The sequence below is a fragment of the Epinephelus fuscoguttatus genome, linkage group LG14 (genome assembly GCF_011397635.1).
Source record: "Epinephelus fuscoguttatus linkage group LG14, E.fuscoguttatus.final_Chr_v1".
NCBI classification, from domain to species: domain Eukaryota; kingdom Metazoa; phylum Chordata; class Actinopteri; order Perciformes; family Serranidae; genus Epinephelus; species Epinephelus fuscoguttatus.
The window spans coordinates 27388418-27415823 of record NC_064765.1 but is presented as its reverse complement, the minus strand read 5'-3'; the positions used below and the strand labels follow the sequence as shown (position 1 = coordinate 27415823).

At 41.5% G+C, this 27406-nt stretch overlaps 3 protein-coding genes across 11 annotated transcripts in view; 2 read left to right on the top strand and 1 right to left on the bottom strand.

Annotated features, from left to right (window-relative positions):
* Positions 1 to 2304, top strand: part of zmp:0000001267 (b(0,+)-type amino acid transporter 1) — a 33963-nt gene extending 31659 nt beyond the window's left edge. For 3 of the 5 annotated variants that reach the window (XM_049595763.1, XM_049595759.1, XM_049595760.1), the window contains 5 exons: positions 248 to 381; positions 949 to 1078; positions 1157 to 1281; positions 1391 to 1478; positions 1580 to 2303. In XM_049595763.1, the coding sequence (XP_049451720.1) occupies positions 248 to 381; positions 949 to 1078; positions 1157 to 1281; positions 1391 to 1478; positions 1580 to 1810 (708 nt within the window). In that variant the 3' untranslated portion in view covers positions 1811 to 2303. Of the gene's footprint in view, positions 1 to 247; positions 382 to 948; positions 1079 to 1156; positions 1282 to 1390; positions 1479 to 1579 lie in introns of all 5 variants that reach the window. The other 2 variants (XM_049595761.1, XM_049595762.1) reach the window with 2 other exon arrangements.
* Positions 2305 to 3792: 1488 nt separating this feature from the next.
* On the bottom strand, positions 3793 to 9802 carry adprs (ADP-ribosylserine hydrolase). Its single transcript, XM_049597026.1, has 6 exons — positions 9252 to 9802; positions 8098 to 8194; positions 7693 to 7900; positions 6022 to 6209; positions 5713 to 5813; positions 3793 to 4625 (listed from the first exon to the last, which is right to left on the bottom strand). Exons 1-6 carry the CDS (start codon positions 9436 to 9438, stop codon positions 4237 to 4239), a joined length of 1170 nt encoding a protein of 389 aa, XP_049452983.1. The 5' UTR covers positions 9439 to 9802; the 3' UTR covers positions 3793 to 4236.
* A 3086-nt stretch (positions 9803 to 12888) lies between these two features.
* LOC125900563 (zinc finger MYM-type protein 4-like) overlaps positions 12889 to 27406 on the top strand; it is a 28181-nt gene continuing 13663 nt past the window's right edge. Inside the window, exons 1-19 of one of the 5 annotated variants that reach the window (XM_049595638.1) lie at positions 12889 to 13071; positions 14968 to 15541; positions 16668 to 16720; positions 16813 to 16962; positions 19079 to 19142; positions 19689 to 19796; positions 20464 to 20660; positions 20933 to 21057; positions 22435 to 22669; positions 22830 to 23042; positions 23247 to 23397; positions 23690 to 23805; positions 23923 to 24285; positions 24473 to 24623; positions 24810 to 24985; positions 25155 to 25332; positions 26074 to 26187; positions 26306 to 26343; positions 26526 to 26664. In XM_049595638.1, the coding sequence (XP_049451595.1) occupies positions 13030 to 13071; positions 14968 to 15541; positions 16668 to 16720; positions 16813 to 16962; positions 19079 to 19142; positions 19689 to 19796; positions 20464 to 20660; positions 20933 to 21057; positions 22435 to 22669; positions 22830 to 23042; positions 23247 to 23397; positions 23690 to 23805; positions 23923 to 24285; positions 24473 to 24623; positions 24810 to 24985; positions 25155 to 25332; positions 26074 to 26187; positions 26306 to 26343; positions 26526 to 26664 (3187 nt within the window). In that variant the 5' untranslated portion in view covers positions 12889 to 13029. Of the gene's footprint in view, positions 13072 to 13135; positions 13401 to 14967; positions 15542 to 16667; positions 16721 to 16812; positions 16963 to 19078; positions 19143 to 19688; positions 19797 to 20463; positions 20661 to 20932; positions 21058 to 22434; positions 22670 to 22826; positions 23043 to 23246; positions 23398 to 23689; positions 23806 to 23922; positions 24286 to 24472; positions 24624 to 24809; positions 24986 to 25154; positions 25333 to 26073; positions 26188 to 26305; positions 26344 to 26525; positions 26665 to 27406 lie in introns of those variants that run through there. The other 4 variants (XM_049595640.1, XM_049595636.1, XM_049595637.1 and 1 more) reach the window with 4 other exon arrangements.

The following is a 27406-nucleotide window of genomic DNA, read 5'->3' as shown; positions in this document are numbered from 1 at the left end:
CATCATATATATTATCTTTGTACTGTATTCAGTTGAATAAAGGTCACAAAGGACTTACAAATCATTGCAGTCTGATTTTATTCATGTTTTACAAAGTGTCTCAACATTTTTGGAATCAGGGTTGTACTTTGGAGTGACTCCTGGCTCAGTCCATTATACCAGAGTCAGTATTAAAGCTATCCATCATGCAAGCTGGTACACATTGACCTGAACATAAAAATTATATTGCCTTTTTTCCTTCTTCCAGGTGAATCTCCCCAGGGCGGTTGTGATAGCCATTTCTCTGGTGACTGGCTTATATCTGCTGGTGAATGTGAGCTACCTGACGGTAATGACGCCAAAAGAGCTCATGTCCTCCAGCGCTGTAGCAGTAACCTGGGGGTAAGACAGCACCTGCCGGACTCACAATTTTGTTTGGAAAAAAAAAATCTAAATCCATTCACCTGAACCAGAGATGGTCTTTTTTATTTCTCACGTCAGAACCTTGCACCCCACAGTTTGGTTGGGGAATTGAGTGTGTAATGTTAGTAGTGGCTAATGTAGCCTCTAGCCTGAAACAGAGATTAGGAGAACAGATTTCACACAGCTCCCTCTGGAGCCACAAATAGCAACATACAACCTCTTTTATATATGCTGTAGAGAGCTGTAAACAGACTTTGATGTGTCAAATCAGTGGAGTTCCCCTTTATTACCCTGGCTTTTAATTAACTCTGTCATCAACCTGGTGGAAAAGCACGTCAGCAGAGCTTACCATTCATATATTAGACAAAAATGACATGTACTTTACTTGAACACAGGGGAGTTCAGAAATCAATGAGAAATTTAGAATTTTGAAAAATCTCTACTGTATCTATGCTCTGTGTTGTACTTTCTATGTATAGCAGGTGGCTTTTGAAACTTGGGAGGGTTGCTGTTGCTTTTGTGAGAACACCAACCTTTTTTCCACAGGAATAAAGTGTTAGGAAGCTGGGGATGGATCATGTCTGTGGCTGCAGCATTGTCTGCTTTTGGTTCACTGAACGGGACATTCTTCAGTGGTGGCCGTGTGTGCTTTGTGGCTGCCAGGGAAGGACACATGGTGAGAATCTTTACTTAGCATGTTCAGCATTAGACGCATGTTGGAAGGCTTACTCACAGACTTGTGCTTGCTTTGTAGCCAGATATTCTGGCCATGGCTCACGTCCACAGGCTGACTCCATCTCCAGCTCTGATCTTCACCACTGTCGTCTCTCTGCTGGTGCTGATCCCTGGAGACTTCCAAAGTATTGTCAACTTCTTCAGGTGAAATATGTGTCTGCTTTGCATGTTTTTAATGTTGACATTTCTTCCTTAATACATGTATAAAGAATGCTTGTGTTTGTCTCACTGTCTTCTTCACTGCTGTTGCCAGTTTCACTGCCTGGTTCTTCTATGGCATCACCCTGTCTGGACTTCTTTATCTTAAGATTAAGAAGCCGGAGCTCCCCAGGCCGTACAAGGTCAGTGTCACACACACAGCCACTCTTGAAACACCAACATTTGTCTTTTTGTTAACACAGCATGAGAATCACCATGTCCCTGTCTCTCCCTCTGTCTACAGGTTCCCATTATCCTCCCCATACTGGTCATCATTGTGGCCATATTCCTCGTGCTGGCACCCATCATAGACGATCCTCAGATTGAATATCTCTATGTGACTTTATTTATCTTAAGTGGAGCAATTGTCTACGTCCCCTTCATCCATTACAAGCTCTGCCCAGGACTGCTGACCAAGTTAACAGTGTTCCTGCAGCTGTTCTTAGAGGTCGCCCCTGCAGAGAAAAACCTGTGATTTGGGCAGAAGGAAAAGTTGTGCTTCCAGTTTGTTTGTTTGCTTGTGCTTTTTAACTGCACCCACTTTTTTTTGCCAGTGACACAAATGAAAATTTTCAGTTTACATTCAGTAGCCATTTTGTGTTACCTCCCAGTTGGTCAGCACTTTTGACTCTTTGAATTTTAGCCATTGGATACACACTGTTTTATTTGCTGATGTTCATAGTCGTTTTAGAGAGCACATTTGAAAAGAAATATAATTGAGAAGTAAATCTGTCATGTCAATATATTGCCAAAAATGTAATATGACTATTTTATAAATCTTTAATTTATGTTTGCTGTGCAACAGTAGGTGGCTGGACAGACTATGCACTTGTACGACTGAAGATTCCTGTAATTTCCATTTCAGTTTATAATAAATGTTTATTTGCAAACTGTTCCAGATGAAAGATGCATACAAAAAATATTTTACATGAATAAACTTTTTTTTTTAACCTAATATCTTTTCTTAAATGATACAATATTTTGATTTTGGGGAGTAAGAGGAGTTGTCACTGACAGACACCTGCACAAGATATAAATACTGGCTGTTCTCCAAACAAACTGATACCAGAGTGAGAAAGCGCACCATAAACTAAATGCTGCAGTGAGGTTAGTCACAACATCGCAGCTCTGAGGTGCATGAAACAAAAACAACGAAAGAATCAAACGGCAGCATCCTTTGTCATTCGTCATAGTTTTAAAGAACTATATGTGATTTTAACATGATACATCAACAACTTTGCTCTGGAAAATGGCGTAGCTGCATTCCGCATCTCATACTTTTTCTTTTTACTTTTAGTAGGTGCTGCAGCTGCCCTTAAGAAATACATACTGTTGCATGCAGTATGCACACAATCAGGACATACTGGTTTGACTTAACATTACGCCCTGAACTTTGACCTTCTTGCACACATATCTGTGACCTCAGAGATAAAACAAAGCACCATTCACCGAGCTCACCAGAGACAGAGGTCAACCTGGAGAGCTCTGCAGTTGTTACTTTGCAATGTAGTTTTAACTTTTAAATTACAACTGCATACACTGTAGATTCTATCATATTTTCACAACAGTAAAATTGCACTTGCATTTCTTTATTTTTTATAGTTGTGTCCTTTTGTTGTTGGTAATCTCTGAATATTTTGTTTACTTAGACAATTAATATTCTTATTACTTCTGGCTGGTCATCAGTCAAATGAATGCACTCATTGGTCATTGCAGCTTTTGAGCTGTCAGCAAGTTGTCATCTGTCTGCGGCTCAGTCCATGTGACACATCTTCTACTGCAGAGAACTGTGGGTCAGAATAAGCATGCTGGCTTGCATATGGCAAAATGCAACCAAATGCAGGGGCGCATCCTGGTATTTTGGCATACTGCATGTGACAAACTATGTATTGGGACATATTAAATATTTTTCTGGCATACTATATAGTATAGCAGTATGGATATTTGAATGCACAGTGTATAAAACAATAATCTTTCAGCAGCTACTGGATGGATGGTCATCAGTTTGTACAGACATTTATGGTCAGGGTTAAGACTTTGGTGATCACCAGGAGGTTGACATTTTTGGGACATACTGTGTCTATATAGCCATTATTATCTCCCTCCAAATTAACTGTTATAATTGAACAGTTTTATTTCAAATATTTTGGTTTCATATGCCTCAGCTGCTCAGTGCTAGTTAGCGAATGTTAGCATGCTAACCCACAAAGCTAAGAAGGTGGACATGGTACACATTAAACCTGTGAACATCAGCATGTTAGTGTAGCTGCTGTATGCATGTTAGTGTGTCAACAATAGCATTTAGCTTAGTGTGCCGCTGTGGCTATGACTGTAGACTTGCTTGTTTATCTAATACTAGTAGTCTCGATTAGTAATGACATTTCGATGCAGCTGATCCTACTGAAACAAATCCTTAAATCTTAAATTCAAAATAAACACTCATACAGGTTATGAATTTTAAAAAAAAAAAGTTTATTAAATAATTTTTATCCACCAAAAGGATAAAACAAGACATGGCCAATTCATAGTGCAGCTTTCACATGACAAAGGATTGTTCAACACAAAATTGGAAAGAGCGGAGAGGGGAGAGAGGTGTGTGTGTGTACGAATACACAGACCAAATTTATCACACAGTCAATATAATCTGTCTCATTACACTTGGTGCCTCTGGTTCATTCCGCTTCATTTTTCTGTCACCTAACAAATTCAGCTTTTTTATGTTTTTGCTTGGAGGGTCTCAGAAAATAATGAGCTGTTTTGACGAGTACAATAATGTTGCAGTGTTGAAATAGCTTCTCAGATACAGCCCGAAAAACAAAACGGTATTTACTTGGTGCAAGTGTGTAATTTGTATGTGTGTGTATTCAAGAGTCCTTTCGCCAAACTCCAGTTGAAGACTCGCTAATCCCCAGTTTTCTTCTCTGTGCCGTTAGAAGCATTTGACCGCTTTTCAGATGCGTCTTCGCTGCTCTGCTCCCCTGTCCCACTGCTGCCTCCCTGTGATGACTGGTGGTACAGCATGTGAAGCCGCTCTGCGTTCATGTCTGCATCCTCTGCACCCTCGCAGCACTTTATCCACATCTGAGGAATAGCCTCGATGCCATAGTGGGCCCCAGCGATGGCCCCTGCCATGCAGGCTATGGTGTCTGTGTCCCCTCCCAGGGCCAGGCTGTATGCTATTGTCCTCTCCAGGCCGCCGTAGCTCTCTGGAAGACATTCTCTGGGCTGCAGGCAGTGGAGGACGCAGAAGATGGCAGTGGGGACTGAGTGGAGCGCCGCAATGCCATTACCTGGATGGAAAGACAGGAAATGTTGAGTGATAAGAAGTCAGGAAAACAAACTGGAGTAGAATCTGGTAGAGGCAAAATGAGACAAAAATACAGTGGCCCTCAGAGCACGATGCAGAAATTAAGAAAGCATGTGCAAATATATCGACATAAGCAAATGAAGAAACATCTTCACAAATTTGACAAAACATGTGGAGCATTTAGAGAACATCACCAACTTAACAACATCCGAAAGCATCAGTTCGACGACATGCAGCATTTTAAAAAAGCACCGCAAGAGGCTCACAACATAATGGCATGATTCAGATATCTTTGCAGATATGTGTCGTCAAATTGGTGAAGATGTTTCTTGATTTGTTTGTGGTGTGTTTATTTGCATGTATTTTCATAATATGCAATGTGTTAAGCTCTCATGGCCACCGTACAAAAATGTTAAATTAATATAGTGGAGTTCAGTGAGGCTGGAACACAGAGGACAGATCTATCACCCCTTATATGTTCTGTGTCCAAATGTGAAGCCTAAATGTTCAAAAAATAAAATCTTTAATTCAATGAGAGCAGCAAGAGGTAAATATCAAAATATTTTTTTCAAGATCTCTTAGGAGGACATGGAATTCCAGCCTACTGTTGTATATAGGTAAAATTATAAGTGAGTTAGTGAATTATTCAGCCATCAGAAACTTATAATTATCGTTGAAGTGAGCACTAATTGACTTGTTCTAGCTTCTTGAATGTGATCATTTGGTGGTTTTCTTGACCTGCTATGATAGAAGACTGAATATTTTGTGGTCTTGGACTGTTGCTTGGACAAAACACGCAATCTGAAAAAGTCAACTTTGGCTTTGGGAAACTGTGATGGGCATTTTTCCATTAACGTCAGGCAAAACATTAATCAAGAAAAGATTATAACATGATTAAATTCCCACTGCTTGCGGCCATAAAGAATAATGAAAATAGAACACTGTGTGTATTAAAAATATATTTTGGAAACGGTCAGAGGATGAATTGAAAAGGATAGAAGGATGATAAAAACCTTTGTAAAAACCTCAATGTAAAGTCAAGATAAAGTCAAAGGTAAACAGATACTGACCCAGTTCAGAAATGACTTCCTCTATGCTGACCTTGCTCCTGTCCATCAGGTCTCTCACTCTATGGAGGCGCTCACAGAACGGTTTCTCTGCTTCCTTTAGGCTGGAGAGAAACGACATGTTAAAGGAAGATTGACACTAAAATACAGCACATTTTATATTCTTCTTTATACCTCTAAAAATCTTCCATATTTCCTGCAGTGAACCCCAGATATCACACTGCAGCTCTGACCTCCTCAGATAGACATCACTAGTTCAGATCTGTGCTAAAGCAGCCGTAGAGGAGGAGAATTGAATCATGTAGTACTCACATTCTGGCATCGTTGCGTGCAGCCTCGTCGCCCTCAACTTCCTCCATCTCTGTAATTAGCCTGCTGATGAACTGCTGGGGCAGGTCTAACGCCCCTTGCAGGGAGAGGTGCACAGCTAATGCCTGCAGCACTGCCCCATTATAACCCAGAGAGCAGGAGTGGGTCAGCATGGCACCCAGACGGGCGAACTGCAGAGAAAGAAAGAGAATGAAATCAGACCAACTCTGCACCAACAAGATTGCAGTGTGACCCTGTGTGTTTCATTGTCAGTCATAATTAGGACAAAATACACAGAAGGTGCAGGTGAACACGGTTTCCAGCAAAATAAGCATTACTTTGCTGTTTTTTGTGATGAGTTAACAAATAAATTCAGTCAACCTCATCTTTAGACACTTGTCTGGTTGGTAGCTGATCACAGACAAACCACAATAACACCCATGACATTTAGTAAGCTAACCACAGTGTCAGTCTTGTTCTGTATATAAACACTGCTACATACATTACTCAAAGTCCGCAGACTGAATACATTGACTGAATTCACTGAGTTGCTTCTTCATAAGCTATATCTCAAAGTCAAAGATTAAAATTAAAGAAAAGACCATTTACTGCAGAGATTTAAGGAAGGGTTCACCCCAAAATTTAAAATGCATATTTTTCCTCTTACCTGTATTGCTATTTGTCAATTTAGATTGCTTTGGTGTGACTAGCCAAGTTTTTGGAGATATCTGCCGTGGAGATGTCTGCCTTCTCTCAAATATAATGGAACTAGATGCTGCGCAAGCTCACCTAGCATCACTGAGCTAGCGAGCATTACAGCTCAGCCAAGGAGGATGCCATCAGTGTTAACATATCGTGCTGTCACAAGCCTCTCGTCCATGAGTAGATGCATGCTCCCTTCTGGATGGTGATACGGTTGGCAGGTGTACTTTGGTAGAAAGGAAATAGTTCCTACAAGAAACTGCTCACAACAAGGTCTGTGGATTATATTGAGTAACCGGGTCATGATTTCTGGAAAGAGACATTGCTGTGAGTTTTTTTAATATCTTTTTTATTTATTTAAGCACTACAAGCAAAGTGCCATCTAGTTTTCTTATATTTGAGAAAGGGCAGACATCTCTACAGCCAATATCTCCACCACTCAGCAACTCACAAAATTTGCACTTTAGATTTTGAAGTGAACTGTCCCTTTAAGACTCAAGTCACATAACTTGAACTTAAATCTGACCTCCATCACTTTATTTATTTGAGACTTGATTTATGAAGAGAATTAATTCAAATCTGTACTTGATTTGGAAATCTCTGTTCTGAGACTTGATTTAGACCAAACCTTCATGTTAATTTCAACTTGACTACAGTATTTTTGTGCAAGTATTAGAGATTTTTTGTCTTTTAACTTCATGAAAATAAGCACAGAATTTAGAGGATGTTTCTCACTTGTGCAAAAGTTTTTTAACTTAAACTCGAGACTTTACTTGAGACATGTGTCAAATGGCAAGTAAGGACTCTAGTGTAGTTTACTTGGTTACACAACAGATGAAACTTTAATGAAACTAGCTCAGGCACACTACAGAGTTAGAAGTTTAAGATAAATCAGTTCATAAAATATGCTATGTCTCAATGTGCGCATCACCAAAAATGTGATTTTTGCCCAAAATGCTGCCCTCTGCTCACCCTTTTAACATCAACAGGATCGGGAAAAGCCAGTGCGAAGGGGGCCGCCCTCATGGCTCCTCCGTTCCCAAAGGAGCCTCGACCATTGAACTGGTCCCTGGCTGGCTGGAACACATCACTGAGCTGAGGAGAGGACAGCTTCTTCAACACCTGGATCACTCCAGAACCATAACCACGACCTGGGGACGTACTGTACTCCTTGGCAAACCTACAGGGGTGTGACACCAGGGCTTCAATTTGTGTGTGTGTGTGTGTGTGTGTGTGTGTGTGTGTGTGTGTGTGTGTGTGTGTGTGTGTGTGTGTAAGTGCTACCTTCAGTTTTTTTGGACAATATTTACACAGCAATAATACACTTAAACTCAACATGAAAGATATTAGTGTCAGCAGCAGTGTGCATTCGTATACCTGCGAGCCATGTCCTGCTCGTCAAAGCCGGTTCGGGTGAGTAGAGACTGGACCACACAACGCGCCATTGCCGTGTCGTCACTGTACTCGAGAATACCTAACACACACACATAAACACTGTATGATGCACAAGAACATTTTGCATCTCATATCAGCATTACTATAATTTCAGCCCTGACTATAAACTTAAAAAAAAACCCAACAATCCATCCATTTTTGGTGACTTTAAAATAAAGTGTGTTGGACACATTTTCTCAAATGGAAAGTGAAGCTCGATTTTCTCCTTTTTAAATGGAGTATTTTGAGTTTGTGGACATCATTCTGAGTCAGGGGCGTCATAGTTTGTATGCATTTTTTTATTTCTAAGTAATTAATGCCATAACTAAATTTTAAAAAAAATTTAAATTTTAAAATTGTCCAGATAAGTCAGTTGAGAGACTGAACTTTTTTAAAAATGTGGAGGCTCTCGAAGGACCCTTTCATGCCTTTCAAAAAGTGCAAAATGCTTTAGTTTGCCCCTGCACTAGGCTCCATCACTAAACACAAGTTGTATGGTGTGTAAAAAAATAAAAAAGAAAGGGAAAAATTCAATAAGGTGCATGAGAGAGACACATGGATTGGTGGGTGGAGGTCCACAGAGACTGCTTTTGCATAGGGTCCAGAGTTTGGTGTGACGCCACTGTTCTGGGTATCAGTCACTGATGCTGCTGGGAGAAGTTTGCCCTCTGCCATGATACCTTTTCATGGTTGGGTTTAAGAAAAATGCAGGAAATTCTGCCAGAAAGGCCTCTTTGGCAGAATGCCATGAAGGTTAACGTCTCCCATGTCCATGACTGAGGGTTTTACTGTACATTATGTTAGGATAAATGCATGTCATTCATTCAGGATGAATGTATGATCTTTAAGTGTTGGTAACCCCCCTATGCAACACTTCACTGTCCCACACTCTTGCTCCAATTTAATATCAAGATCTAAGTAATGGCAGACTAGTAGTGAATTCACAGTCCTAGTGAATAGGTGTTGGTATGGGTAAGGTGCACAGTAGGTCTGGGGTCAGCAGGGAGCCATGTGTCTCCCCCACTGCCATCAGAGCCATCCTGTAATATGCATTTCCTTTATTGTGGACTGATATGAAATCTCATCCTCTCACTAACCATTCCCTTTGGTCTCGTCGTCCAGGCTGCTCAGATGCTGCAGCACACTCTCCATGGGAACCTCCTCCGCTCCTTCAAACTCTCCCCCGACACAATCTCCCAGCACAGCGGCGACCAGCGCTCCCCTAAACCGGGACAAAGACGCCGGGCCCCCCGCTGCCACCGCTCTCGCTGCAGTCATTGCCATTCATCCGCCGGTGAAGAGACTTCAACCTACGCCGAAAAAACGCTCCGCTGGTCGGCTGACCAGACTGTCAGACAAGGAGAGGATACGCAGGAAGCGACAAGAACAACAATTGTCTGGTGGACTCCCCCTCTCTGCTGCTTCCTGAAAACGTTATGACGGCTGTTTGACCCCGATGACAAGTTCGGCTGAGCGCACATAGAAATACATTTACATAGAGTGGACTTTCACTGAAAGACAGCCTACAGTCTGCTCTGGTTAATCTGTTTCGAAGTCATCCGTTAAATACCGTAATGGATACAATTAATGCGACCAACGTTATGAAAACAGGTCACTGCTGGTGCCTGAGAATGAGCAGATATCTGCGTATGAATGCAGATCTGACGGTAGCGGAAGGCTAGTATTTTTTTTCTATGCTGGCGAGGGCATGACCCGCCCTACTTTTCCTTACTCTGTCTCTGATTGGATTACCCTGATATTCTCCCTTAACTCTAACCAATCCCACTGCTGCTGACCGATCTAACCAATCAAAACAGCGAAGACAACTAGTACTAGCCAATCAGAGGCAGAGTAGGCGGGTCGTGCGTCATTGATATTGAAAGCGTTCTGGTTTCCATTTGTAGTCCATTTGTAGTCCGTGTTGATTTAACCAATCACATTTGAGCGGGCTTTGGGTGCATGCAAGTAAACAGTCCGTGTGGAGAGCAAAGGAGGCGGAACGCATTGAATGTGACACAATCACGGAACCCCTGAACTGTCGTCTGACAAAGATTTATGTTGTTATTAGCTTTTTAAAAAATTGATCTGTATTCATACATGCAGATATTTGTGTCTATCACCAGCAGATTCTGCTTTCATGCTGCTAAAGGCTACTGTAGCATGCTCTCCTCATACGGTAAAGGCTGGTCAACGTTTAATGTCAGATTCATGCATGTGGTACGCTGCAGCCTATCCCCTATGAATACAGGTTAAAAAAAAAACAAGTCTACATGCTCTGTGTATGTAGAGTGATCACCAAAAACTGAGTAGCAAAACTAAATGGACAGACCATCTCTTATTTCCTCTTTCTTCCCACACTGAATTACCTAGTCCTGATCATCAGTGTCACTACTATGTTATAGCATTTCCTTCCTCCACAGTGTCATCTCCACTGGCTACTGAGAGCAGATTAGTAGGGATCCAACAGACCCAGCCAACCCAGCCCAGTCCACCTATATCTGAGGCAGCACCACAGGCACATGCTGCTTTCATGCTGGCAAAGGCTACTGTAACATGGTCTCCTTATACATTTAAGGTTGGTCTCAGCGTTTATGCCAACCCTTTGGTCACTGCTGTAACAGCTGTCACTTGGCCTTAACACCCTTGTCCACTGTGTCATCTCCATTGGTTGTTGTGAGTAGATTATCTGGGGACAAACAGGCCCATGCTGCCAAAGGCTACAGTAGAACATACAGCGAAGGTTGGTCTTCTTTGGTAATCTCTATAAAAAGATGTTAAAATTTCAACAGACCGATAGCTGATGGGGTGCAAGATTATTAAAGCTTTAAGTGCGACCTCAGTAGATGTGATGTTTATGTTGTCAAGTTTGAAATGGTCTATAGCCACACATTTGCTAAGATCACCTTCTGCTGAATAGGAGCTGTGGCCCTGACAGGATGAGATGCGTGTTTTACCACTGATTTTGATATGGCAGTCATTGATGAGATGGATCCAGAATGTAGAATGGTGAAACTGAAGACAGCTTAGAGGGCAGTGTCTTCTCTTCTTATTGTCTGGGCCTTATTCCAAATTGCACTTTAAGCATTTTGTCCAAATGGTGTTCACTTCGGTGAATGCTCACATGCATTTTCAACACGTCACTGGAGGCACAAGTACCAGCCTGTTTCAAGACTTCCAGCCTTATCCTCGTCTCCCAAAACACAAAGACGGCAGGATAAATGACTACATACCTGTCGCCCTGACCTCTATATTCAGGAAGTCTTATTTTTTGATTTGTAATGTTTAACTTGTACAAAGACATATGTTAACAACATCATATAGTATCTATATTATATCACACTTTGTACATTTTTTCACTTACACTAAGTCAAACAAAGGAAACCCACTTTGTTGTCCAGAATAACATATTTTAGGAGAACTTGTGTCATGTATAGGTTATGAGGTCTTTTGAGTGGCTTGTCCTGTTCCACCTCAAAATTATCATCAACCCATGCCTGGATCCCCTGCAGATCTGTAGAGGACACAGTCAACATGGCCCTCCATTTAATTTTTTAGAATCCTCAGAAACCTACACCAGGGTCCTGTCTGTGCACTTCTCTGCTCTGTTGCAGGACAAGCTCCCACAGCTGAACATGTCAGACTGGATTACAGACCTCCTGTCTGACCTTACATCCATCTCATTCTCATGAATAAGAATTTGGCACAAACGTCCACTTGCACTAAAGAATGAACTGATTAGAATTTGTGGATGAAGGTCAACGTTCAAGGTCACTGTGACGTCAAAAAACATTTGGCCATAACTCAAGAATCCATATGGTTATTATGACAAAACTCCACACTAATGTTTAGGAATAAATGATGAAGTGATTACATTTTATATCCAAAAGGTCGGAGGTCAACTTCACTGTAAGATCATAATGTTTGGAAAAACACTTTTCTGGCCATTACTCAATGCCATAACTCAGGAACAGAAGATGCTGCATTTGGTCAGATACTGAATTGGTGACTCTAATCTTGGGTGCCCAACTTGAAACTGTGCTGATTGTACAGATCTTCTGTGTGGCTGGGTGGCTTGTAATTTTTTTCTATGCAACAAAACACTAAAGGAAATTTATTTTATGTGAAAACCTACACGGCAATAAAGGGGTTTGATTCTGACAGAACTAATTGTCAGACCTCAAGGGTTTAGCTAGCCCACTGGTCAAGAATGAATTAACTAAGTAATGTAACTGCAGGTCTTTTTTAATCACTTCCACTCAAAATTATATCTAAAAAATGTCTGCAACCCATTACAAATATCTGAATAATAAGGTTACACCTACCCTCAAATGTAAGTAATTGGGTATATCTTCTGGCATGTGAGGGAGATGACTTTTGGCAGGTGGTATTTTACATATTTTTACATAATACAATTCGAGATAAACTAGGCCCTTTGTCCTGTATATATACCCCTTTGAATTACCACATATTGTAATGTTTCAGTTTGTCGATCAAACATATTTACAAAGACCATGTGCTATATTTAAAGAAAATATGTTTAGTTTTGTGACATCCATTATGCATGGTGTTAGATTACGGGGAAAGAATATGGAGGATATGGATTTTATTTGCTGTGCGCATAGACGTGGCTGTGCGTCAAAATGCACTGAATGCAGTGTGCAGTGTTTCGTGGTCAATAAAAGCTGGAATTACCGTATTGACTTGAATACAGCACAGTGACGCTGGAGAGGGCATTTGAAAAAACCGGGTTAGGCGTGCGGGCTGCATGTGTGGACTTGGAAAGTATAATTACGTATTTAGAACAGCGGACTACGCTGGTGCAACGCGATTATACTTCTAACTGGAGGAAGATATCATCACTTTGAACTACCTACGATGTCAGGAGTAAAAGATGAAGAAAAGCCAGTCAAATTTACGGTAACGCTGAATCTTCCACACCGAACTGTTTCTTCTTCGTCGTCGCCTTTAACGTACATTTAATGGTCATTTAATATGTAAAAGTGTTTCTTATCTTCAGAAAGTATACCCCAAAATATTAGGTGGTGTCCTTGTGCTTAGATTTGTAACAACCTGCCTTACCGGCGTTAGCATTGTGCTTTATTGAGTTTATAGCTGCATCTTTTTTGTTAGTAGCTTGCATACATAACCCATAACCCTCAGTGGTGGGTGGATGTTTGGAAGCGCGGCGTCTGCAGCATAATTAAAACATGGCGGACTCGGAGGAATTTAGACTTAAACGATTAAAGGTAAGAAACACAAAGCTAGAATATGTAGCAACACTTGTACTACAAGCTAAATGGATTAGCTGAAACAGCCACACAATAAGACATTAAGTTATTGTGGGCTAGCTTCCGGTCGAGATGTGCACATTTAAGCTAACATTAGCTAGCTAGCAGTCGACCCAGTAGCTTGCTGCTATTCGGCACTGATGCATGCCACCACGCCAAGCTCCGTTTAACAGCCTGACAATGCATTAGACGCCAAACGGGTATGTTTAACAGAATATGGCGCAGGTCTTTTTATGAACCTCAAGAGAGTTGATTAATCCAGCACTGCAGCTGGACTGTGTGTTGCAGTTGATTGCTGGCTCCACAAAGCCTTTGCATCGCGGAGGGCTGCTGCGAACAATAAAAAAGTGATTTCACTGAATTTTAAATGCGAGTCACTTGAATGTTATTTTGACTCGAGGGTTCAATCACCCACCACAATGTCCTGTTGGGTTGTTTGATGTGTGTGTCTGTACAAGTTTACAATTGTGCCAGGAGGCGAGATATTGACCAATTTTAAATGGAGTTTGGTGGGACGCCCCCTCCATACCACTGGTCGGACAGCATGGGGCCTGTAGCCATCATAACCTATAGTAGTGAGACATTGATAACATAAAGCCTCATACAGCCAGTTCCCTAAGACGTGGACACCAAGAAGATATGTTCAATGAGAGTAGGGCGTTATTTGATGAGATGGACACAAAATCATATTTCTCAATTTAACCAAAGTGATTTACACTGCCCACTGACAGATGGTGGTTGTTGTGCTTATGTGACGGTGATGGGTAAAGTTGGCTCTCCATCCCCTTGTATTGTAAATGGGCTTGTTGCTGGAGACAGATTTGTGCACTGTGGGCATCTTCTTGGCAAGTCAAGTCTGTATTGGAGAAAGACAGAGGTGCAATGTGTTCAGTTGGACCAGTAGACCTTTCTTCGAGGCAAGCATTTGGACACGTTATAACCAGGAAAGCAAAGATTTGTCTAATGTCAATTGAAAGTGGCTGCACTCCATTTAGATGACCCACCCACAGGGCCCTGGTATTGTACACACTGTCTCATTAACATGGCTTTTAACTGGTCTAGAACCATCATTTATGTTATTAGAGCCACCTGTGCTTTTCCTGCTATGACAGAAAAGTAAAAAGATAAGAAAGAAGATAAAGGTCTATTTTTGAGTGTAACTTGGATCAACTTCACTCTGTTGAGGGGCCATGTACTAAGGGGAGAACTATAGATAACTGTGGACTGGATTCTAAGTGGGTTTATTGGACATCTGAATTGAAACGCTTAAGTCACAGGTGATCAGTTGTCTTTATTCCTCAAATGAATTCGAGTAAAACAATGTTTAAATTTTTGAAAATTTGAAGCTTAATTTATGGTATTAATAGTTAGGGTACACAGTAACCAGTAATGGACATTTGACATTATGATGTTTTAAACAGTTATTAGGTTTAACATTGAGCAACAGAAGATTAAAGTGCATCATTCCTTAAGTGCCAAACTTGTTATTGCCCCATAAAATCCCCAACCTTTTTCTCCCCTACAGCATGAGGAGCACCTGTCCAGAGTTTTTGATGAAGTAATGGGGCTTGGAGAATTTGCTGACTCCTCTAGGGGCTCTGCCAGCTCTACCAGGAGTGGAGGTCAGGACGAGACAAAGGGAGTAGACGAAACCTCAGGACAAGGGGAGAACCAACCGGTAGAAGAAGAGGACAGCAACGGCAGCAGACAAGAAGAGAAGATGGATGAGGAGATTGGAGAGTCATCCCTTCCTCCCATTTCCTCCCCTGCATCTGTCCGACGCTCCTCGTTTACCATGAGTACAACTGAAGGAGGAGGAGGGGGAGGAAGTGGAGGGGCAGCATTTGATGATGCGTTGGATGGCCTTCCTTCGTATGGGCCAGAAGAAGAAGAAGAGGAAGACTGGCACTTCGCCCTGCCGATGGGCACCCTGGAGGATGTTAGTGTGGGTAAGACAAAAGGAAAAACAGGCCTACCAGGAGCAGGGAACAACACAACTCGAGAGGAGCCCTTTCCTCAGGAGGAAGAGAGGGAAGCGAGCAGTGGGTCCGCTAACACCTCCCACTCCTCACAGGACCACACACCTGAAAACAGCCGAGGTAAAGCAGCATGCACACATGACAGTTTAGACTGTTGTAAAAGACAAGATTGATTTCCATTGCTTTATTGCAAGTTTCTATCATCTGTATCGTAGTATCTAAAGACAAGAAAATTGTCTTTTGGGCTGTCACATCACCAATTCTACACATCAGGTTCACTTCACTTGTGCCAGAGAGTACCTTTCAGTCTGTGAAAACAGTTGTATAATGTCCTCTGTGTCTCTGGAGGAAGCTTCCTGAAGTCAGAAAATAACCGTTACGATGTCATAGTGATGTCTTCAGGGTAATGAGGGCTTTCAGAAAAATGGGTATTTACCAGGCAGGGAGGGTCTAACAAAAGACACTGTTGAGTTGTATTATGGGAAATGTAGGATCCCATATTTTGGGGGCTTGACCTATACTTGAGATAAAAAGTTGTGATATATTTGCCTCTGCTGGTTTGGTTTTGACCATTCTTTTTTATATCTCTTGTTAGTCTTTCAAGTTCACTGGCGTGCAGTACTAAATGGCTGTAGTGACGGTGGCTAATCGTCATATGTAGTTTGTGCACCATTGGCTCTGGTTGAACTTCATCAGCAGCCAAAAGCAATACATTATGTTGGATTGGCAGTGGACACAACTGAACCAAGAGAGAGCGACTGACATGCTGTTCTGCATAATATAGGCTACAGTCAAATTTGACCTCAGGAGCTGTATTTCACAAGATCTGTGGCGCTAAATTTTTTATGCAGGACCTGATAACTTTTAGATGTAGTAGTGATATATATTTATTTATGCAAATTATAAAATTGTCTGTCAAATTGTTGCAAATCATCCTTATCTTGAATGTTCAGTACAAATGTCAACTCAGTCCAATAAAAAATAAGCAGTCCGGGAGGCTTAGAATATACCTTTCATATATATGGCTTTCATTTATCAGAACAAAACATGAGGTGACCACGCAGGGACTATTTCACCACAGAAAGAAAAAAGAAGCTTTAAAATGCTTAAAATAATAGTTTGCACTGGAATTATTTGCAACAGTGTGTTCATTTCCTGGCGTTTATGGTGGCCTGGGCAGAGCATGTGTAGTTGGAAACTCTTGGATGACGTCTATACTGTGTTTTCTTTCCTACCTTTCTGTCAGATGGAGGCACCCTGACCCAGACAGAGGAGACAGAAGACAGCCAACAGGGAGAGGTAGGAAACGATTGGAAAGACTGTCAAATAACTGCAGTCATAAAAACTTTGAACCTTCAACAAGTAATCATGAATACTCTTTATTATTTCAGAGGTCGGAGGCAGCTCCAACGGAGGACAGTAATCCCCCACTGCCTGCTAGTATCAATATTAAAGATGAGCCCATTGATGAGGGTTATGATGCTGCTTTACTGCCTCAGAGCTCCATCAGACAGATCAAAGAGGAGCTGGAGCATCAGGAGGTAAAGTTATCAGTATGCATTTGCTGTTTATGTTCAAGTTTCATATTGAATATCGGGAGGGGGTTCAAGAAGACAATAATGATGTGTTTGGGTTGAAGCTGCAGACAGCTCATACTGTGTGCTTATTGTTAATAATAGTATAATGTTTTATAGCATCACAGAAACTAGACACATTTGGTCTCACCAGATTCATAAACGCTGCGGAAAACTCGGATTTGATCGTAGGCACGTGTTTATGTTCATGAATGCCAATCAATTGTAAACTGACAGCATGCTTCCGCTACTCAGCAATTAGCATACATGCCCGCCCATGAATATCCAGTGACCACCATATATGGAGGTGATAATCATTGTGGATAGGTGCATCCTGCCAGCCTGGAAGGAGGTAACGGATGCTGTTAACTCTGTGTAATCTGTTGAAAGAATTATCCAAGAAATTAAAGGAAAATGGTTTGAGATGCAGATGAGCTCATTGCTTGCATTATCGGAGAGACTTCTGTCAGGAATTATTCCTGATGGAGACAGTGACATGCCTCCACTGGAGCAGTCAATAGCAAAACCAGAAGGTATGGTGATGTACATGTTGTATGACGTGTTAAATTGCTGTACGTTCTGACAGCCATCACTGATAGCTGAGGGTGCGTCCCAAGTCTCTTATTTTTATAGTGCTACTGCTAGCTCCTCGCTTGAACCGGAAGTCGTTCGAGGTCCGCCATCTTCTAGGCAGTCCCAAGTCTCTTATTTGTGCAGCGAGGAGCTAGCGCTAGGAGCTAGCAGCAAGCTTTAAGCAGCTATGAGCTAGGATGGTCGAGAGGTTCCTAACAGGAAGTCTTTTTCAGCTTGAGGCCATGACGTATAAATACCCGCCCTCTATGTCTGGCTCATTTGAACGCGATGGGGAGAAACAGCGCAAGTTTACCCGTTACATGCATTCTTTGCAATGAAACGCTGTAATTCACATGCCTACGTGACTACAAAGAGTAACGTTAATGATATTTCCTGCAAGACTGTCATGTTGTAATTAAGTTTATTTCATTCACAACCCGTTGCGTTGTTCAGCGGACTGTCTGTGATGTGTGGCTGTTGAATGTGCAGCTGCTCATGTCCAGAACCCCCCCCCCCACACACACACACACACACACATTTGCCCGTCATTAATTGTCCTGCATGTCATGTGAGTGGAGTAATGGTTAATAGCCTGTAGGTAATATTAATTATTAATATTAATTAATATTATTACTTTCATTAATGTTGTTGTAAGCTACTGTCATTACCGTCTGTCCTGCATCTCTCTCTCTGTCTCTCTCTCTGTCTCTCTCTTTGTCTCTCTCTCTCTGTCTCTCTCTCTCTCTCTCTCTCTGTCTCATTGTGTCATACGGATTACTGTTAATTTATCATGTTGATCTGTTCTGTACGACATCTATTGCACGTCTGTCTGGCTTTGATGGCTTTGATCAGCAAATATAGCAGCAGATCCAGCTGTGCCGCCGTCATCAGAAATGGACGTCGCTTCACGTGACGCTACAGTGGAAAGGACGTCTCATGTCTCTTAAACTGACAATGCTCGCTCATCGTTCCTAGCACTAGTTCCTCACATTTTTTTCCTAGGTGGGAGGGGCTAAACAGCTAGCAAAGTCGGCTAGCAGTAGCACTAGCAGTAATTTAAGAGACTTGGGACGGACCCTTAGTGTTTGGTCAGTACTGTGGGTCTCGCAGTCTCACCACTCAAACAGATGCATCAATTGCATCAGCGTATTGTGAACATAACAGAGCACAACACACATTAAAATTGTAATTTCTAATAATGACAAACAATATTTATGTGCATTCCTTATTTACACAAGCACTACGAGGCGTGAGAAGCAGGTGTAGATTTTGTTAGTGCCTATGAAAAGATCAGAGCTACTAACGTATTAATGAATGGAAAAATACATGTAAATTTCCTTCTGTGAACAGTTTACAAACAAATTCGTTCTGCTCATGTTTCATGAATGAGACCCATTATCTTTAAATCAATAATATGATAACTTTTTTCTTTAACTTACAACAGTACTGCCTGAAGGGCATATTTAACCACTTAAGCCAAATCTGAATTTCTAATGTGTGCTCATTTCAGGAAGAGCTGAGGATCAGCTCTGTCTACTCTGTAGGTGGAGGAAACGCGTTTGCACCCCCTACCAGTGAGTTCATTTATTTTTTGTCTGTGAAATGCTTTTCTCATTTTGACATCAGGTTGTAGTGCTCATATTGCGTTCTCTTCATGTCTGTAAGTTAAGATGGAGACAGGAAGTTTATGTGGGTGATTGTTTAAAGTCTGTGGCTATAAAGCAGAGTGCACAGGATATGCTGTGGGCAGTTTGGTTATTGCCCCCAAGAGCTTTTGGATTAGTTTGGCTACACTGACCAAATAAATACTCTTTGCTTTCACCTTCCATTAGTGTTAGTCATTTCCCAAAACGTGGAAAGCAAGCCACATTTTAGCTTTTGTAATATTTTGACAAATTGTGTAAGTTAATTGTTTAGTGCGTCACCTGCCTAAAAAGCACTTGACCACATTTATAACTAGGCTAAGTATGCTTTTGCTCATAAAACAGTCTTTTTCAGAATCAGAAATATTTTATTGATCCCCAGGGGAAATTGGGTGAACAAGTGTAACTGCAAAAGGCAGCATGAATCATCGGTGTATGCAAACTTGTGATCCTGGCACTAACATTGCTTCTGTTTAGTTGGATCAGTTGGCAGGATAAATATCCTGCTTGGAGGGATGAACAACTTTGTCAACTTTACTGAAAACCTGCAGGAGAAAGCTGAAATGAGGGCGGCTTGTCACACATGTAGGTTCATCCACTTCATTGCTGCCTCTCTTCTCCACCCAGACAGGGCTTGCACATTGTTCAAAATTAGTTGTGCACCCAGTTTGAAAAGAGACTGAATAAGTGAGATATATATATATACATATATATAAAGAAATAATCAGTGTAACATTCGTACTGGCCTTCATGCTGCTTTCTGCTGTTTACTTACCAGTTTTCCAGCCTGTCCATGACCTCAAGTGTGACAACACTAGAAAAAAAATACAAATACAGAAAGGTATACTTGTCTACTGTAGAGCCGTGTCCACTGGAAATTGAAAAGGAGTCTGTAGCCTATTTTTAGTGGGTTTACCTGGAAGGGGGCTCTCTGTCTCTCGATCTGCCTCTTTTTGTTGTTGTGTCTGAGCGCTGGCAAGACAGAGAAAAGTTTAATATAGTCCATTAACACATACTACCCAAATTGATATGATGAAACGCTGGTTGATGATCAGCAAAGTATCCCTTTAGGCATGTGGGAATGCACCACAAGGATGAATTCACTGATCACTTTTCACTATTTAAACTCTGACATTAAGTAACTTTAATGGAAGCCAGTGCAGGCTTGTGTTTTGTTACAATACATTACATTACTGTGTTTGATATTAACTTTCTTCTTCTTTACCAAACTTTCACCTCTTATTCGTTAAAGTGCCAGCAGCAGTCCCAGCTCCCCCTCCAGCAGCCATTTTCATCCCAGGTAGAGGAGCTGTCCTACAAGCCATGACTCCCCTCCCTCTCAGACCACCAGCTCCAATCCCAAGTACTCTACCAGCTCTGATACCAGCGCCCCCACGCCCGCCTCCACCCGCAGTTCCCGGTAGTGTTCGCTGCAGTGGCTGCTCTAAGGTACTGCTGTCACTTTGTGCTGCATCTGCATAGATGTGCAAATTATTTAGGAAAAACTGTTATTGCTGATGACAGATGTTTACATAAACTCTGAATTTTAATGTGGAGTATTGACAGAAAAATAGATATTTGTTACATTTATCAGTTATACTGATGACATTATAAGCGGAAATGATAATGTTTAACGTGTTGGTCTTTGCGCAGTGATGTAGGGGTTTATTTCTTTTCTAATTTCTTATTTTCATGTCTCATGGTTCTGTAAATGGTCATAGGTTCTGCTGAAAGGCCAAACGGCATTCCAAAGAAAAGGTTCGACGCAGCTCTTCTGCTCCACGGTCTGTCTTACTGGCCATCTGCCTCCAGCCAACAAGAACCGATCTTGTTTCCAGTGCAACAGGTACATCTTTGTTTCCACATGACATCACTATGAACTTAAATCAGGGTTTCATTTAGCTGCAATAAGCTGGCATTGGGCTTCTATAAGGTGTATTTATTTACCACATAAAAAGCACTATAAGCAAAATGATATTTGTTTTAGGGTGCTTGCTATTTCTAAATTTTAAGTTGGATAGATGAATGGGAATGTAACAGGTGCCTCAAGGCAGCCAGATGTTTCCACCCTATTGCTGACAGCAAAAGCCTTTGGTTAAGTTTTTAATAGAATGCCTTCGTAGATAACAGCACCTTTTGTAATTTACTGTATGACCTTTAATTCTATTGTTGGAAAAAGTGTCTTTTCAGTGGCCCACATCAGAATTTAAATCCAGTATACCTATAAAAAGCTATTTTTCCTCATCAGAATGATATATGTGTGTATGTGCCATTATTTCAGGATAAATATTATTATTTTTCTATAAAGTGACAAGTGCTGGTCTCAATTGGTCCCGTGGGGGGGTGGGGTTTTAAAGTTGATACTTAGCGCTGTAACTCGTAGCCTCACATTACCAGGACAAATTGCAAATGCAAATTTAGGCGTGGGCTAAAATCATCTATCATGGTACTGTACATGTAGTTTTATATCATGCTAATGATATGCACCAAGATACAGTATTTATTCTTTAGATTTGGTTATGAAATGGTTTAAAATAACCATACATCATCACATTTGATTATTTTCTTTTTTTTATTTGAAACTACCATACAAAGAAAACAAAAACAACTGTCTGACATGAGACAACACTTGATAAAAACAAAAGTCTCAAAACACTAAAACTAAAATTCTTTTCTAGTGTTAAAGTTTTCTGTATTTACAACTTCACCTTCCTCCCCCATGTCTGCACAAATCATGTCCCCTGCGAGGCAGCTGGATTCGCGAGATCATGTGAGAATCACAAGATCACGCAAGAATCCAGCGCTGATTGGCTACAGTACATGGCCCACCCTGAATAGCTCCTGTGGTAGAAATGTTATCGCCAAATCTCTACTGGTGGACAAATGTTAAAGAAATTCTCAACGCCTTTTCTCTTTTTAAGTCATCATCTCAAACATGCCCCATATTAGATAAACAGTTGTGACTGACCTATCAAATCTCAAGTTGCTGGAAATGTATCTGAACAGGAGGGAGACTAAATACATCTGCCACAGGAAATAAAACATGAGCTCACAGATTTGTCTAAGTGCCAGGCTGTATAACTCTGCAAACCCACGTCTGTCAATTTGAATTCAGAGTTTAACTTTTCGTCCCTTTTGCCACTTTGTATGTTCCAACCCCTATCCTGCCGTCATGGTATGTTTTTTACAACTAAATTTATTTCTTGTGCTGTTCTCTCTGCAGGGAGATTCTTCAGCCCAGGGACATGATCACGATTCCAGAAGAGGGCACCTACGTTAACTTCTGTGGCCAGTTCTGTCTGTCCGTATTTCGACACAAGAAGAAACAGACTGATAAGGGTCCTGATAAATGGACTGACAAACGACTGGAGAAGAAACCTGAGAAGCCGCCTGAGAAACAAGTGGAGCGACAAGCTCCTGAAAAGCCCTTTTGCAGTGTCTGCAGAGTGTCTAACAGGGTAAGAGACATATAAGGCAAGCTTTTAAGATAAAGACAAATTTTGGTCAAGATGCCCGATAAGTCAAATCAGCAGTATTGTCCCAGGCCCTCTGCGTCTCCACTCTGCAGTCTAAATCTCTTTATGGTCTTTGTGTTTGATTGTTTCATCTCTGCAGCAGATTGAGCACGAGGTCACCCATCAAGGTCGTCTGCACAGACTCTGTAGTAACGCTTGTTTTGTAACATGGCGCAAGATGCGGCAGTTAGCCATGAACTGCTGTGAAGGCTGCGGACTTTACTGTAATAGCAACTCAGGCTCCTGTCACACGCTCACAATTGAAAGATCTCAGCTCAACTTCTGTGGCCCCACCTGTATTAACACTTACAAACAGGTATGTGTTATCGAAAAGATCATTTATTTTTTTTTTAATCTTGTTTGGTTCCTTTTAGGGATGTCTCGACCAAGGTTTCAGGCACGTTAAAGTTAAATTGACTACCATGAAATCGTGTGACATCAGACAAATCATGCACAGCCCCCCATGTTTAGCAAGCGAATGTAGCAAAACCTCGTCAATACTAATTGTGTTTTTGCACAGACCTGCAGAAAGTTGGTTTCCTGTGCCTGCTGTCACAAAATGGCAATAGCGTCCTCCACCATCATGGAGCGAGACCAAAGGGGCAAAGTCCAGCTTTACTGTTCATCTGCTTGTGTGGAACAGAGTCGACCACCTCGACACGTTCTTATGGGTAGGACCCACCACAGAGACACACACTCATGTGCCAAGGTTGGCTGGTATATGTGATCTTAAATGCAGAAATTGAAAGAGGCTTCAGATCTTCTCAGTGACGACCGTAATTTTTTTACTGGTTTATATAAATACATTCATTGCAGGGATTCACTGAATTTAAAACGTTAAACGTGGCACCTAACTTTATATCACTGCAGCCTCTATCACAGCCAGAGCCAGTGAAGCTGTTTTACCATTAATTAATATACATGGTGCAAGCTCACGTACTAACTGATGCCCTTTTTCCGTAGGTGCTGCATTCCCCTGCTGCCAGTGCAGGGTGTCGGCTGTTCCTCAGTATCATCTGGCCATGGTGGACGGCACCATTCGTAACTTCTGCTCCTATGACTGCGTTACTATATACAGGGTAAATTCACCAATAGCATAAGAGTTGTTTTGTATCTAACTAAAGTAGTTGATGGAGGATCTGTTTGCCTATACCAAGATGTGACGTTGCTGTTACTTTCCCACCTTCTCTTTACAGAAATCTGGAAACACCTCTCAGCCAGACATGACCAATGGAACCTCCGCTTTAAAGGACTCCTCCCACAGAGACGCCCCTAAACAGGGACCCTCAGCTGGAGCCAGCTCAGTCCCTCCCATCCCTCAGGACTACCCATCTTCAGTCCCCTACCCAGGCCACCATCCCAGTCATAGTTCAGTGCCCCCACTGGTGCCTCCCTACCCAGCCATATCCTCCCCCTCTGTCCCAGGGCAGGCCCAGGCCAGAGCACCTGCTGATAAGCCCCAGAAACCTGCAGAGGGCGGAACCAGTGATAACTCCAAGCTGACCTGCCATCAGTGCAGCAATCAGTTCAGCATGAAGCCGCTGCTATTCAGTCACCAAGTAAGGAGCACAGCTCACATTTTCCAGTCGTGGAATACACTTCAGTAGCCAAATTTGTTCAAGTAACGTGAGACAAAAATTTGCTTTACATTCATTGTGAACATAGCATTATAGCAAGTTGCATGACGAGTGTAACCCTCATCAGCTAACAATAATGATGGTAACAGTGATGCCTTTTTTCCTACAGGGTCGTATTTCTATGTTCTGTGGTAGGAAGTGCTGTGAGCACTATAAAACCCAGAAGAATATTCTGATTCAATGTGAGTGCTGTAAACAGGAGAAAGTGCACTTTGACACCATCAGCTACAACCAACAGGACCTGGTCTTCTGCAGTGAAAGTGAGTTAACCCAGAAGTGGCTTTTCCCCTTTATCCTCTCCTACATTGTCCGATTAATGCTAGTTTACCTGGTCAACTCTGTCCAGTCACAATCTTGACAAAACGAACTACAGCTCTCTCTTTTTGATGCATGTTTGTGATACTCTGATTAAAGTAATGTAATACCTCACTTATCCTGTGTTCCAGGCTGTAAGCTGCTTTTCAAACATGACCTGACATCTCGTAACAAGGATCATCCTTGGCGTCCCTGCACCTACTGCTCTGGCATCGGCCAGAAGATGCTCCACAGTCACTATGGAGGCAGGATGGAGGAGTTCTGTAGACCCCACTGCATGTCCCAGTACACTGTACTCTACTATGGGGTAAGGAGACAAATGTCCCACCACACTATAACACTGTATGCTATTGAATCAGGGGGAGTGTGCTACTGTATGCTCAGTGTGGTTATGTTTCTTTTTTATTTAATCTTCCTCCATCTTCTCTGCCCTCCTGTCTTTTCCTCCCTCCTCCTCCTCCTTCTCTCCTGTCCAGATGGGTCGATGTGACAGTTGTAGGAAACAGGGCTACATGACTGAGAAGCTGCAATGTTTGGGCTCAGTCCGTAATTTCTGCAACATGACCTGTCTGCTGCAGTACTGCAACGTGCATTTTGAGACAAGCCAACACAGCAGCAGTAATGGTACTGGAACGGCCCCACAAACACCATATGGTAAATTGTGTCATCTCATCAGCGTGATACAGAATGATGTTGAGTCAACATGCCAAAAAGCTCAGGCTTGTTAAAATAAGACACCTTTATCACAAGTGCCAGCTTACAGAAAAGTAGACCTGGTTAGTTCCCACAGTATGTGGGAGTTGTTTTGCTGCAAGAACATGTTTTACCTGCTTTTTGGGTTTGACTGTTGCAAAATCTCCTTAAAACTTGTCTTTGAGTATTCCTGTAAACCCTTAAATGTTCATGATTAACTAAGCAACAATCACAGTTTAATAAAAAACGTTTGGTGAATATTTATGAAGAATTTAACAATCTCGGCTCAATCTCTGTCAGCTGATAATTAATCAGCAGCATGTGGCAGATATGCTGTGATTAACTTTAATGTATCATTTTACAGCTTTTAAGACAGTACAGAACTTCTTGTATTAATATTCAGCCACATGAAAAACATTCTCATTAGTCTGTATTATTGCAAAGCTGTTGGTTAGGCGGTGTTACGTTTGCGTGCTGCACAGAGCTTTGTCTCATGTTAGCCTAAGGGGCAGATGCAATTTTGTTTGTCAAATTTAAATGAAGTGAAAACCACACCCGATCAGCACAAACCAGCACTGTGTTAGTCAGGTTTTAGAGTGCTCCCAGTGAGAAGAAAAAGGAGAATTAAAAAGAAAAGCATTATTCTCACATATAAAATGACCCCAAATGTTATAACTTCAGTATGTGCCTCTCTTCCTTCAGCTCCAACACAGCCCCACCACTCCTCAAAGATGAACCCTGTCATAGCTGATGTCGTGTCACTGGCCAATGGCTCTGCCACTCAACCCAGTGTAACAGCAGATACTGCTTTTACTGGTTAGTTATATCACTAGTTATATAATCATATCAGTTCATTGTTTTTATACATTTATGAAATACATTTCTCACAGTGGGGTTTATGAAATGTTGTTTTACCTTTATGCCTCTTTTGTAGGAGCACTTCCGACCACTGATGGCAAGAACCTAGACCATGTATGTACTCTCTGTGTGTGTGTTTGTTTCAGGTTAGACCTTACATACAACTGTGGGTCTAGACTTAGATCTGGTCAGAAATAAGACACTGTCCTTTGCAGTGTATTTATGATTAAGAACTACATGAGATCTTCTGTTTTCCCTTTTGTTCATTTGTTTATTTATGTAATGTCTGTTTCCAGGCCAGTACCCAGACTGATGCCATGCGAGTGCCTGTCCCCCGTCGACGTCAAATGAAGAACAAGTCAGTTCTGTGTCGGCCCTTCACTATGGACCAAGAGAGCATGTGCCAGATATCCACATCTTCCACTGAAACAGCAGGTAACTACAAAAATCACTTAAATAAGTTCAACTTTGTTGCATGTTGTTAACAGTGGACACAGATCAGCTGTACAGCAGGATTTAAATATGCAAATTTCATCTGGACTGTGTGACATTAGCAGCTTCCTGCCAGTAAAATGCACCACGGAGTGTCCAAATACCAAGTGTACTTACTGCACATTGTTCCTACAGACATTTGAAACATCAAGCATTAAGTATTTAAAATCTGATTTGATTTTAATCTTTTTCTACCACGACTGTTTACATTTTGTATGTTATCCCTGTACACACTCTGATGGTGATGGAACCTTCAGTCCTGCTTGATGTGAGGAGAAATTTCTCCCAGACATCTCTTTGTGTTTATTGACCAATCCAAACAGCTCATGGTAGTGCAGGGTTAGGTTTCACTCTGAGGCAGTTGCTGTGATTAAATATTTTCTTATGACACAAATCAGGTGAGGTGAATTGAAATTGTTGAAAGTTGAATTGTCACCGAAACTAAAACAACTTTGAACTTAATGCTTTGCAGAATATAACATTGAAGTTTGCTTAAGCTTTGTCATTCTCACTGGTTTTAAAAACAAATGGTTTTGGTACTAAAATTTTGTTGACTTTTTTTCGCTATTTAAATCTAAAATAATTGATATACATCAGTCAATGCTAATACCCACAGCAAACATTAACAATGATAATGTAGTATCTAGTTAAAGTAGCGCTGATAGAAGGATCCAGTCTGGCTGGT

Bases quoted from the DNA above. Each gene is read 5' to 3' on its own strand.
- adprs (XM_049597026.1), bottom strand. From the start codon at position 9,438: ATGGCAATGACTGCAGCGAGAGCGGTGGCAGCGGGGGGCCCGGCGTCT. The intron at 6,210-7,692 runs GTGAGCAGAGGG...CTTTCTCTGCAG, and splicing joins ATCCTGTTGATGTTAAAAGG to TTCGCCCGTCTGGGTGCCAT. The intron at 4,626-5,712 runs GTCAGTATCTGT...CTTTCCATCCAG, and splicing joins GGAAGTCATTTCTGAACTGG to GTAATGGCATTGCGGCGCTC.